At 46.5% G+C, this 12411-nt stretch overlaps 1 protein-coding gene across 2 annotated transcripts in view; it reads left to right on the forward strand.

Annotated features, from left to right (window-relative positions):
- The first annotated feature begins 502 nt into the window (after window positions 1-502).
- Window positions 503-12411, forward strand: part of PDLIM1 (PDZ and LIM domain 1) — a 43273-nt gene continuing 31364 nt past the window's right edge. Inside the window, exons 1-2 of one of the 2 annotated variants that reach the window (XM_083440533.1) lie at window positions 503-737; window positions 11081-11232. In XM_083440533.1, the coding sequence (XP_083296659.1) occupies window positions 639-737; window positions 11081-11232 (251 nt within the window). In that variant the 5' untranslated portion in view covers window positions 503-638. The remainder of the gene's footprint in view (window positions 738-11080; window positions 11233-12411) is intronic. The other variant, XM_083440532.1, reaches the window with a different exon arrangement.

Genomic DNA, 12411 nt, shown 5'->3' on the forward strand with positions numbered 1-12411 from the left:
CCTCCAGACCATAATTCAAAAGCATCAATTCTTCGGCGATCAGCCTTCTTTATGGTCCAGCTCTCACTTCCATACATCACTACTGGGAAAACCATAGCTTTAACTATACCTTCCCACATCGACGAGCTCCACCTGCGCCTCACTTCCCTCTGCTGCACGTGCCCCTGATGAGCTGATGAACATGCTCAGAAGCACCCTTGTGCCGCAAGCCTATGACTGCTAGTGCCAAAATTCCCAGCACCCCCCTTGGCTGCGTGGCCACAGGTTGTCTCCAACACTGCTTGTGCGTAATTGTGCGCAATTGCTTCCACGTGCGTTCCTGGAACCAACCGCGCGCATCCGAACGAAAAATTGCTTGCCGGCTGGAAAGGGCGCGGTTTTCGGATCGGACTCCTTTGTTCCTTTGGCGAGGTGGCATCAGGTAAGGTGACGCCGGGCACGCGCAAAAAAGAGCCCTTGGCCGCGCTCCTCCCCGGGGCGCGTCCCGGGGCGGAGTCAGTCAGTCCAGGCCGGGCAGGGAGCGGCTCCCGCCCCGCTCATCGCCTGCTCAGGGCCCGCCCGAGTCCCCGCCCCGGGGTGGGGCGGAGCAGCCTAGCCCCGCCGCGCCGGCTGGATCGCGCAGCCTGCGGCGAAGCACCATGAGTAAGACCCACCGTATCGTCCTCCAGGGGCCGGCGCCCTGGGGTTTCCGCCTGGTGGGGGGCAAAGACTTCGAGCAGCCGCTCACCATCTCCAGGGTAAGCAGGGAGCCCCGAACCTTCCGGGAGAAACCTGGATTGGGATTGGAGCGGGAGGAAGAGAGCGCCTCTGAACATGTGCAGAACGCCCTGCGTCGCCAACTGCAACTCCCGCGCCCCGAGCCGGATCCTTTGGGTCCCCATCCCCTCGCTTTTTAGGGAAGGACGCTCCAATTCTCAGACGGGCTTGAATACGAGCTCTTCTGAATCTTCAGTAGGGGTCTCTCGGGCTGGGGAACCCAAGGAGAGAAATCCGGGATCGGGGCCGGGATCCGCCGGCCAAGGGGCTCTGAGAAGCCGGCCGGCAGCAGCCCTTCCCTGGCCCTTTCTCCTTGGCAGCTGGTGCTCAGAGGCGCGCGGTGGTGCCCGTGAGTCTGGAGGTGTCGATTAGCTATCCGTTGATAAAATCGCGAGGAATGCTCCCAGCTCCCTGGAATTTCCTGGGATTTTGTCTAATCCCCTTTCAAATCCATTGCAGATATCGGGCTGATGATCCGAGGCGTGTTAGCACTTGGAAGGGTGTAAGCAAATGCCAGAAGTAAAAGCTAGGAGGTGATGCGTCCACATGGGTGGTTAAAAAACCCCAACATCCTGTATTTTCCCAAATTTTTGCAGCCTACGTTTTACAGATCACAATGGTATTTGAAATAAACTGACAGTTTTCTGCCCTTAAATGGGGACTGAACTTTTTGTTGTTGCGGTGGCTGCTTCCTTCAGCTTCCCCTGAGTCTGTCTGTACTTGCCTGATAGATTGCCAAAGTTGGAGGAAGGAGGAAAGCTCTGAGAGGTGCCGCACCTACTTGAGACCTGGGGAGTGTCTGGTGCTGCAGTAACAGCTGCTTGGCTGTGCCCAGGTGGGGGCTAATCTCTGCCCCCCCCAAGGTATCAACTAGCACTGTTGACAAAGTATTTGTCATTGTCTGAATATTCCTGCCTGCACATTTTTGTTAGGGTAATGACCAGGAATCGCACCAAATGCACTCGCTAAAAGTAGGAAAAATGTATATTTCTGACTGTTCTTAGCACCCCCTCTGCCACCTTTATTGACTGGTAATAAAAGCAATTAGCTTTTTCAAAAACTCCAGTCCCTTGGTACTCACAGATTTAGGGTGGCCTAAGCTAATCAATTCTAGCATTTAATTTTTTGCATGACAGTCATACTCCAGGAAGACCCACTGGAATTGGTGGATTTAAGTTACTCAATTCCATTGGTTTCATTATTCTGCTCTGAGTACGCTGTAACACTGGATATCACCATCTGAAAATGATTTTTTGGGGGAAATTACAATTAAAAGACACGTCTTGTGGCACTTTAAAGAAACTTACAATGATGTATTGTGCCAGAAGTGTCCATGGAGTGACTTGCAAACGCTTATGCTGCAGTGAATCTCCTAATTGTCTCTGGTTTCTCCCCAGCCCACATTGAATGTAGTTGTCTCATAATGCCTTCAACTGAGCAGTGCTTTTGGCGCTGTGGGTTAAACCACAGAGCCTAGGACTTGCTGATCAGAAGGTCGGTGGTTCGAATCCCCTCGATGGGGTGAGCTCCTGTTGCTCGGTCCCTGCTCCTGCCAACCTAGCAGTTCGAAAGCACGTCGAAGTGCAAGTAGATAAATAGGTACCACTCCGACGGGAAGGTAAACGTTTCCGTGCGCTGCTTTGGTTCGCCAGAAGTGGTTTAATCATGCTGGCCACATGACCCGGAAGCTGTCTGCGGACAAACACTGGCTCCCAAGGCCTATAGAGCGAGATGAGCTCCGCAACCCCAGAGTCGGTCATGACTGGACCTAATGCTCAGGGGTCCCTTTATCTTTTTAACCCAAGGAGATACATCAGACAGGGACGTCTTATCCATATGGGTGCAGGGCGCCAAGGTGCCACGTTCTGGAGGGCGCCAGGGAAGAGGCGGAGGCTGGATGCGGTGCTTCCTGGCATCAGCTCGCTGCCCTTGCCCGCCTCCAACATGCTGCGCCGAAGCAGCGGCGCACTCAGAGCCTCTGCCTGCCGCTGCAGCACAAAGCGTCCAGCCTCCACCTCTTGCCCGCCAGAGGAGCCGCCCTCCAGCCGCTGCCCGCCTCCTCCAGCCCCGCTGACAGCGCCGTCCACCCTAAAAAAACTGGGAAATGGCAGGGGGAGTGCCGGAGGGAGCTTTGCACCACGGCGCCAGTTATCCTTAAGACGGCCCTGACATCAGACATCAGGAAGCTTATTCTCAGAAAACGGTGCCTGCTTTTAGGAATATATCACCAAGATTCCGAGTGAGCAGCAGTGCTGTGAGATCTTCCACCAGTTTAAAAGCAGGGTTATTTAAGACTCAGGAAGGGTGAATAGGAGCTCACCTTTCCCTTCTTTCTCTTTCCCAGCCTCACATAGCCAGAGGCGAAAAGGTTAGTTTCTGCTGCTGGAATTCCAGGCTGCTAGTAGGTTATGGAGCTCTGGGTACGATGTTCAAATAAGGCTATGGGCTCCTGATTCAGATCTCATTCTCCGGAGCAGCCCAGCTCTCTGTCAAAGTCCTTTCAGCAAAACAGGGGTTTTGATTACGGAAAACAAATCCATATTTTTTTGTTAAGCGCCTAACCACATACTTTCCAAAATGGGATCTGCCGTGGAGTAATTTGCAGGCTCCCTCTAGCAGTTTGGTTTCGAAACCATTTTTCTTAGCAAAGGGAACAATAAAAAAGGGTGGACATTTGCTGAGGGAGTTGTTTTTTGTGTATGTGACACAATCTACCAATTTCTCTCTGCTAAGATAGAACCTTTATGCTGCTTTTGTTTCTGCTCCCCAGAAATCTACAGGGTTTGTTTTTGTTTATTAATTGAGAATCTGCACAAACAAGGCTTCTTGTGTTCTGCGTATGTTTTCATAAAATAGGTGGACTATTTTGGTGGGTCGCCGCACAAAACCTTCCAAATGGGTAGCTGAATGAGTACACAGTTTTCGCCTGGTAAATCTTGGTGCATAGTCCAATTCAGTTGTACCTTGGGCTCCGAAGAATGGGAATAGGGAGCTGCTATTCTTCCTAGGTGAAAAAAAGAATAAAATGACATTGTGGCACAGGGAGGGATGGGGAACCTCCAGCCCATGGGCCAAACTTGGCCCATGAAGCCATTTTCTGGAAGCCACAACCACTCCTTTAGCGGCAGCTAAAAAAGCCAATGCAATTCTGGGCTGCATCAATAGGAGTATAGCATCTAGATCAAGGGAAGTAATAGTGCCACTGTATTCTGCTCTGGTCAGACCTCACCTGGAGTACTGTGTCCAGTTCTGGGCACCACAGTTCAAGAAGGAGACTGACAAACTGGAACGTGTCCAGAGGAGGGCAACCAAAATGGTCAAAGGCCTGGAAACGATGCCTTATGAGGAACGGCTAAGGGAGCTGGGCATGTTTAGCCTGGAGAAGAGGAGGTTAAGGGGTGATATGATAGCCATGTTCAAATATATAAAAGGATGTCACATAGAGGAGGGAGAAAGGTTGTTTTCTGCTGCTCCAGAGAAGCGGACACGGAGCAATGGATCCAAACTACAAGAAAGAAGATTCCACCTAAACATTAGGAAGAACTTCCTGACAGTAAGAGCTGTTCGACAGTGGAATTTGCTGCCAAGGAGTGTGGTGGAGTCTCCTTCTTTGGAGGTCTTTAAGCAGAGGCTTGACAACCATATGTCAGGAGTGCTCTGATGGTGTTTCCTGCTTGGCAGGGGGTTGGACTCGATGGCCCTTGTGGTCTCTTCCAACTCTATGATTCTATGATTCTATGATTCCTATACCTGACATGATACCTGACGTCAGGTGTGGGGCAGGTAAGGACAGGGCTTCACAGCAGTGATCAGGAGCTTAAAGTAAGCTGACAGTTGTTTCTTTGCTGGGCTCAAAATGCACACCTTTCTCCTCATATAGGGCAGCCCCCTTGCTACATCAATTGAGGCTCTAATAATAATAATAATAATAATAATTTATTATTCTTTATACCCCACCCATCTGGCTGGGTTTCCCCAGCCACTCTGGGCAGCTCCCAACAGAATATTAAAAACACGATAAAACATCAAACATTAAAAACATCCCTAAACAGGGCTGCCTTCAGATGTCTTCTCAAAGTCAGATAGTTGTTTAATTCCTTGACATCTGATGGGAGGGCATTCCACAGGGCGGGCGCAACCACCAAGAAGGCCCTATGCCTGGTTCCCTGCAACCTCACTACTTGTAGGGAGGGAACCGCCAAAAGGCCCTTGGAGCTGGACCTCAGTATCCGGGCTGAGCAATGGGGGTGGAGACGCTCCTTCACTGCCTTCCTCCATTGCTTCCTGTTCCCCTTTCCTTTTCCTAAATAAAAAATATAATAAAACCCTTATATGGAAGAAAGGGAAAGGAGTCGCAGGTGGTTCAGAATTCCACTGGACACAGGAAGAGGTTCTATAGGGCATCTTATGTGATGCACAGAGTATTACTTCTTGATAGCTTAAAGCCCTGTGAGCCTGGCAAGGAATTATGGGTGACAGAACCTCCCTTTTCCTCAAACCCATGTCTCTGAATTGAGTTAACGGAACAGCAAGGAATATTTATTTAAAAGAATATCCATTTTGCCCAAGAATAAATATGAATGCAGTCCGTACAAAAGTAAGAGACGCAAGAGCAACAGAGATGCTGAGCTACTTCCTCTAATATTAACAGTGCCCAATGTTTCTTCAGTCGTCATCTTTGGCGATCACTCGTAACCGAGTAAGATTGTCTTCCATAAACACGGTCTTAACAGTGAGTCCATAAGTGATTGTGGAGGCCAATTCTGGATCCACGCGTCCTACTACAGTGGGGACATAGGTTTATGGGTGGGAGTTGATCATACTGAGGTTTACCTTCCTCTTAGCACGTTTCTCCCTATCGTCCTGAGTTTGAGCATCTTCAAAACCCATGACACCTTTGGTCAAGGCTGTTCTCCAACTGGAGCTCTCACAGGCCAGTGTTTCCCAGTTGTCAGTGTTTATACCATATTTTTTTAGACTTGCCTCGAGACAGTCTTTAAACCTCTTTTGTTGATCACCAGCATCACGTTTTCCATTTTTAAGTTCATAATAGAGTACAGTGGTACCTCAGGTTAAGAACTTAATTCGTTCCGGAGGTCTGTTCCTAACCTGAAACTGTTCTTAACCTGAAGACCACTTTAGCTAATGGGGCCTCCTGCTGCTGCCGCGCTGCCGGAGCCCGATTTCCGTTCTCATCCTGAAGCAAAGTTCTTAACCTGAAGCACTATTTCTGGGTTAGCGGAGTCTGTAACCTGAAGCATATGTAACCTGAAGCGTATGTAACCCGAGGTACCATTGTAAATCTGAAGGAGCGTCTCCACCCCCATCGTTCTACCCCGACACTGAGGTCCAGCGCCAAGGGCCTTCTGGCGGTTCCCTCACTGCGAGAAGCCAAGTTACAGCGAACCAGGCAGAGGGCCTTCTCAGTAGTGGCGCCCGCCCTGTGGAACGCCCTCCCACCAGATGTCAAAGAGAACAACAACTACCAGACTTTTGGAAGACATCTGAAGGCAGCCCTGTTTAGGGAAGCTTTTAATGTGTGATGCATTACTGCATTTTAATATTTTTTTGGAAGCCGCCCGGAGTGGCTGGGGAAGCCCGGCCAGATGGTCAGGGTACAAATAATAAATTATTATTATTTCAGCCCAGCTAATGCCAGATCATAGGGAGTTGTTTATTTCCATGTATTTAAATCAGGTATAGGCAAACTTGGCCCTCCAGATGTTTTGAGACTACAGTTCCCATCATCCCTGACCACTGGTCCTGTTAGCTAGGGATGATGGGAGTTGTAGTCCCAAAACACCTGGAGGCTGAGTCTCGGGGTGCCTGATTTAAATGGATACAATATGCAAACCAATAATGGCTATTTTTGACCTCTGGCAAACCCTGAAGATGGTAACTGGCTCTATAGAGCAAGTTAGCTGCTTCTATAGCAAATAACCCAAGAGCTCTGTGCCCAGGGTGTTCTCCTGTGTGCTGTGATGGCAGGACACTTTTATTTCATTTATTTATTGTTCAGGAGAAAAAAGCCATGCTTGCAGACAGCTCTACTACAGCATTTTAAAAGAGCTGGAGGTTAGAATCAGGAAAGCTATTTTCACATGGAGAGTTACTGGAACGGTTTCCAGCCTGCCAAAGGAAACAGTGGGTGCGGCTTGTTAAATAATGGGGAGATGATTTAGTCAGATACTATTCCAGCTTCTGGCACTGACTGCTATTATTGTTTAATTTAGATGTAAGAACAAAATAGTCCTGCCACCGTATCTTGTGCTTGTTATAGTTCAGTATACAATACTTGGGGGATAAGACCAGTTTTCACTCTCATTATTCTGTATGCTGGTGCTAACAGTCCTTTTAACCTCATTATAAGGGATTTTTGAAGGTATCGTTCATCTGAATTTTAAACTACAGTCATACCTTGGTTCTCAAACAGAATGTGTTCCGGGAGTCCGTCCAACTCCTGGAACTGTTCCAAAACCAAGGTGTGGCTTCCGATTGGCTGCAGGAGCGTCCTGCAGCCAACCAGAAGCCACGCCGGACATTTAGCTTCCGAAAATCGTTCAAAAACTGGAACACTCACTTCCAGGTTTCGATCATTCGGGAGCAGATTTGTTCAGGAGCCCAAGGCATTTGAGATCTGAGGCACGACTGTACAGTGGTACCTCAGGTTAAGTACTTAATTCGTTCCGGAGGTCCGTTCTTAACCTGAAACTGTTCTTAACCTGAAGCTCCACTTTAGCTAATGGGGCCTCCTGCTGCCGCCGCGCCACTGGAGCACGATTTCTGTTCTCACCCTGAAGCAAAGTTCTTAACCTGAAGCACTATTTCTGGGTTAGCGGAGTCTGTAACCTGAAGCGTATGTAACCTGCGGTACGACTGTATTTATTATGGTATGCTTGTTTTGGGGAAATCAGTGACCAGTCTAGCTGCCGCGTTCTGGATTAGTTGTAGTTTCCGGGTCATCTTCAAAGGTAGCCCCACGTAGAGCACATTGCAGTAGTCCAAGCCTAAGATAACCAGAGCATGCACCACCCTGGTGAGACAGTCCGCAGGCAGATAGGGTCTCAGCCTAGGTACCAGATGGGGCTGGTAAACAGCTGCCCTGGAGACAGATTTGACCTGTGCCTCCATGGACAGCTGTGAGTCCAAAATGACTCCCAGGCTGTGCACCTGGTCCTTCAGGGGCACAGTTACCCCCTTCAGGACCAGGGAATCCTCCACACCTGTCCGCCTCCTGTCCCCGCAAAACAGTACTTCTGTCTTGTCGGGATTCAACCTCAATCTGTTAGCCGCCATCCATTCTCCGACCGACAATCCTCCAATCTCATCTCCACTAGTTCAGGAATCTTTCAGTTGCACATGGAGTCAACAAGAGAAAATGATGGCCAGGCAATTAAAGAAGGGATCAGATGTTATTTTGGTAAAAGGGGGAGGTGAATTAATTCCACTTCTGGTGGGTCATCTCTGTGAAACACTGCATTGGGGTAATATGGGATCTGCAAAGAACCATTCAAAGCCAGCATCTGAGGATAACAGTCTATGCCATCCAATCACAGTGCTTTGCAGGGTGAATAAAAATAAATGTTTTTTTAAAAAGTTTTTTTAAAAAAATGGATTTATTTTTTTATTTAAACCAGATTTTTAAAATAAGATGCTTTTGGAGGAAATATCTTTCTAAAGATAATTTTCTATTTAAGTTACATTATAGTCCAAAGGCTATTCATCAGGAAATAAGGATTTGTTTTAAGTTTTTCATGTGTGCTAAAACTCAGTCTAAGTTAAAAAAACAAAACCACAAAAGTTTAACCACATCAGTTAACAAACATGGATACATATGCTATAATGTTATTGCTTTAGTTAAATAAATTGTTCAAATTGTTATTAAGGAAATGATTATTTTCTCCTACCAATAAAGTACAGCAGAAACGTTATCCAAATATAAACAGTTCACTTGTTAAACATCACAATAATTTCATAATTATCGGTCTATGTACTATTTCTAATAGTATAACCAAATCAATAATTTTTGGTAGAACTGTGAAAACTACTCTGAAAATTTATTATTCCAAAAATGAAACCTTCCACTGGTTGTAAATATTAAGATTATACCAGCAAGAGTAAGTCTTTCTGTAAAAAAGAAGAAGAAGATTTAAATCAAGTCTTACTGACTAGTGATTTAAATCAATTTGATTTAAATCAAATCCACCCTTCTCCCCATAAAGCACATCTCATCTTCACCAGTTCGGGAACCTTTCAAGTGCACATGGAGACAGCTAGAGAAAATGTTGGCCAGACAATTAAAGAAGTGATCAGGTGTTATTTCCATAAAAGAAGGAGGTGAATTAATTCTAATAATAATAATAATAATAAATTTTATTTATATCCCGCCCTCCCCAGCCGAAGCCGGGCTCAGGGCGGCTAACAACAATAAAACAGTACAAACAACACTCTAAAATCATTCATTATAAAATTAATTAATTCAAGCCACTGGCAACCATTGGGCCAGAGCTCTGCGAAGATTGCCGATGGAGGGAGTCAGGCTGTGCCCTGGCCAAAGGCCTAGTGGAACAGTTCTGTCTTGCAGGCCCTGCGGAAAGATGTCAAGTCCCGCAGGGTCATCTCTATGGGACACTAGTGGGTCATTCTAGTGGGTCATCTCTATGGGACACTGCTTTGGGGTAATAATGGATCTGCATCTGAGGATGACAGTTTATGCCACCCAGTTACGTTGCTTTGAATGAAATAATGGGCATCTTGTCAGTGATAACAATAAATCTGTATCTCATGTTGGAAACCGGAGTATGGCAAAGTTTTATGGCTCCTAGAACCCCTCTGGTTTCAGCAGACGCAGCTCAGAAACGTGAACCCCCTTTGTACTACATTTAAATGCTACCGTATTTTTCGCTCTATAAGACGCACGAGACCACAAGACGCAGCTAGTTTTTGGAAGAGGAAAACAAGAAAAAAAATATTCTGAATCTCAGAAGCCAGAACACCAAGAGGGATCACTGCACAGTGAAAGCAGCAATCCCTCTTGCTGTTCTGGCTTCTGGGATAGCTGCGCAGCCTGCATTCGCTCCATAAGACGCACACACATTTCCCCTTACTTTTTAGGAGGGAAAAAGTGAGTCTTATAGAGCAAAAAAAGACGGTATTTTCTTTTTAAGTTTCTACCCTCGTGAAAAGTAATGAAGGCCAAGATGGCCAGAATTCACAGGAGCCAGAAACACCCAACATTTCTGTGCCATGTTTTGTGTTCTAAATGTTTGGATCTCTTTTGTTAGGAATTTCAAACTGCTATGCAATAGTTCAGAGATGGCTCATTGCGAATGAATGTGCTTTTCTTAACCGCGGTCTCCCACTCATTCTATCATTCCATTGTGAAAGCCAAAGCTAGGGGAAACTAAAAAAATGAGCCGATTGATTGATGGGTTTTCATTTTTCCTTTAGTCCAGTTTTACGTTGTTGTTTGTTTTTCCCCACTGGGGAGTATATGAGAGTTGTGTCTGCACTGGTAGGTCTTCCTGTTCCTGCTTTGTTGTTTGCAAAGAAATTCCTTTAGAAAGTATCCTTGATGGAGGCAGAGAGGATAGGAGGATAGAATTGCAGAGTTGTAAGGGGGCCCCTAAGGGATTCAGGTGGCACTGTGGGTTAAACCACAGAGCCTAGGACTTGCCAATCAGAAGGTCGGTGGTTCGAATCCCCTCGATGGGGTGAGTTCCCGTTGCTCGGTCCCAGCTCCTGCCAACCTAGCAGTTCGAAAGCACGTCAAAGTGTAAGCTCACTCTGTTGTGGGGATTCGAACTGCCGACCTTCTGATCAGCAAGCCCAATGAGCTGTCATTAGTACTTGTTCTATGGTTTATGGACCATGGTTTGTCTGGGGGAGCTCCGGGTTAGGATGACACGCTAAGCCAAGCATTTAAGCCCAAATCTTGGTGCAGTGCAGCAGCAGAATTAGGAGCAAAGCGCCTGCGATCCCTCTGGGAACCCGAACGTTCAGTGCTTGTTAATATGCACAAAGTCACCGTTTTTGTAGAATGGTGTGTGAAACAAGATAGTATCTCATTGATCCTTTACAATAACCCTATAAGGTAGACCAGTAAAATTAGCACTGTACTATAGATGCCTAAGAGTGATTCAGTTACAGTTTTTATGTTTTTGCCTTTCTGTTAAATGTTCTAAGGCATTCTGCTAGTTTTTTTGTAGCCAACTCCCAGTTCCTCTTGTGAAACAAGCCAGGACCAGTATACAAAGAACAGCCTGGGGCCTTGAGTTTTGCTTTGGTGACAATTTCTGTTTATCTTTTCTTCTTCTTCTTGCAGGTAACCCCTGGCAGCAAAGCTGCAGCTGCCAATTTATGCATTGGAGATGTTATCATGTCCATTGATGGGGAAGATACAGAAAGCATGACTCACCTAGAAGCACAGAACAAAATCAAGGGCTGCATAGATGAAATAATTCTGACCGTGGGCAGGTAAAGTAGCATTTGGATTGGAGGAATGAAATCTGCCTGGCTCAAGTATCCAATGAGCACATATCACAGCTATGGTTGGTTTACTGTAGGAGGAAAAATATGAATCCCTGTGACCCAGGGCTAAACTCCCTCTCCAGCAGGAAAGAGCTCCCAGTAGCAGAGTTTAAACTCACAAAGGTGTTAGGAATGTAAGTTGTTAGACCCTTTTATCCCATTTAGTTGCATACAGCACTCCTCTCTTTCTGCCCTTCTTGATATGAACAAAGCACGCACTGTTAAGTAAGTTTAAAATGCTTTACTTACAAAACATTCCAAAGGTCAGATTCATGCATTTATCCAAGCAGTGGCAAGGAGAGCACAGGTAGAAAATACAGCAAGATAGCTTCAAACACATGCTCTAAGCTTGGAGTTTGCTTACGCATGTCTTCCTTTGGTCAGTTACATGGCGCGGAGAGAGTGAGAACAGGAAGAGAAAACTTCACTTCATCTCTCATCAGAGAAGAGGGATCCTGGCCTAGCTGAGTCTAGGAAACTAGCTCTTTTGTTTTAACCCTTTCATGCACTAACTAGCACTCACACATTAGTTCTGTTTGACTGCAATTTCCCATTTATGAGCTTCAGCTATTCCCTGACGATGATAGCCTGGACACAATAATTCATGCTGCGATTATCTCCTGTTGGATTACTGTGATGTGCTCTACGTAGGGCTGCTTTTGAGGATGACACAACATTGGAGTGCATGTGGAATGAAGCTGTTTGGCTGGACAGTCGGTTGTGACCACATTTTACTGGTTCTTAAATAATTTTACTGGCTGCCAGTACATTTCTGGTCTGAATGCAAGGGTTCGCTGATGACTTACAAAGCCCTGGAAGACTCAAATACCTAAGTACTTTCCCTGTATAGGCCTCCCAATCTGCTAAGGAAACCCTTTTAAGCATCCCACTACCTGCTACACAATGCTGTGACATGTAAGAGGGCCTTTTCAGTGGTGGCACTCTGGCTATGAAATTTGAAACCCTCTGAAATCTGGCTGATGCCTACTCTGGTCTCCTGTTGGAATGGGATGTTTTATTATGGTTTCAGGATGTGCTGATAAGAGGCGTTCCATCTGCCTGCCTATTTTATTGCCATGCCTCATATTCTAATAGAGGTTTCACTATTCCCTGCCACGGATTCTT

The sequence above is a fragment of the Podarcis tiliguerta genome (assembly GCF_965153285.1).
Source record: "Podarcis tiliguerta genome assembly, chromosome: 5".
Taxonomy (NCBI): Eukaryota; Metazoa; Chordata; class Lepidosauria; order Squamata; family Lacertidae; genus Podarcis; species Podarcis tiliguerta.